Source organism: Antrostomus carolinensis, unplaced genomic scaffold (assembly GCF_000700745.2).
Source record: "Antrostomus carolinensis isolate BGI_N321 unplaced genomic scaffold, ASM70074v2 scaffold51352, whole genome shotgun sequence".
NCBI classification, from domain to species: Eukaryota; Metazoa; Chordata; class Aves; order Caprimulgiformes; family Caprimulgidae; genus Antrostomus; species Antrostomus carolinensis.
Window position 1 is genome coordinate 578 of NW_010301185.1, and position 1,041 is coordinate 1,618.

The 1,041-nt window shown below is 59.2% G+C and overlaps 1 protein-coding gene across 1 annotated transcript in view; it reads right to left on the minus strand.

The window, feature by feature from the left end:
- SLC22A20 (solute carrier family 22 member 20) overlaps positions 1 to 887 on the minus strand; it is a gene marked incomplete at its 3' end in the record, with an annotated part of 1,379 nt that extends 492 nt beyond the window's left edge. The window contains exons 1-2 of the mRNA XM_010163354.1: positions 507 to 887; positions 318 to 421 (exon numbers count right to left, since the gene is read on the minus strand). Coding sequence (XP_010161656.1) covers positions 318 to 421; positions 507 to 887 — 485 coding nt within the window. The remainder of the gene's footprint in view (positions 1 to 317; positions 422 to 506) is intronic.
- Positions 888 to 1,041: the final 154 nt, after the last annotated feature.

Consider the following 1,041-nt stretch of genomic DNA (forward strand, 5'->3'; position numbering starts at 1 on the left):
GGAGCACTGGGATGGTGGACATGGGGTACTGGGATGGGGGATATAGGTTACTGGGAGCACTGGGATGGAGGACATAGGGCACTGGGGACACTGGGATGGGGGACATGGGGCACTGGGGACACTGGGATGGTGAATACTGGGAATACTGGGATGAATGACTTGGGGACAGTGGGACAAGCCATACTGGGACAGACCCACCCTGGGGACACTGGGACACCAGTGACCAGAGAAAGGTGAGGACATTCCTGTCCATACTCCTCCCTTTTCCTCCTTCCCAGTTCATCCCAGTTCATCCCAGTACAGGGGTGATCGCGCACTTATCAGAGAGGATCCCGAAGAGCCCAGAACCCAGGAGGATCCCGCCCATGTAGATGGATTGGGCCACCTGCCTCAACCTCTTGGACTCACACACCAGGTCCCACTGCCACCAGGAGAAGAACACGGGGTGGTCAACACCAAGGACCATCTCTGGTCCCACCCCCACCCCACGTGACACCCCCCGTCACCTCGGTAACGATGGTTTGAGTGAAGACACCATCTTGGTAGGTCCAACCATCATGACAAGGTTCGGTGGCCGCTCCGTTGACCGTCTCGTTGACCGTCCCGTTGACCTTCAAGAGGTGCCACTGAAGTTCTACGTAACGACGGCAACGTTGGGGACGGTGGTGGCCATCAGAGGGGATGGAGATGAGGAGTGGGACCTCCTCCCCGGCGCTGGTGTTGGCCATGGGCCGAGGTCGGCAGTGATGCTCGGGGACGCCGGCGGTGAAGTTCTGCAGAAGGTTGTGACTGGCCAACATGAGTAGAGGAATGGCCAAGGCGGCCACGTAGGTCATCTGGAAACGGCCCATCCCACCCAGGTGGGTCAGAAGCTCCACGAAGGTCATGGTGAGTTGAGGGATGGAGCTGGGAGGGGATCCAGGTCAACTGGAGGGTGGGAAGAGCAGGAGAAGTTGAAGGATGGGCCAAGGGTTGGGCTGGGAATGGCCAAGGGATGGCCAAGGGGGGGTTTGGAGGAAGGGATGAAGGTTGGATCAAGGG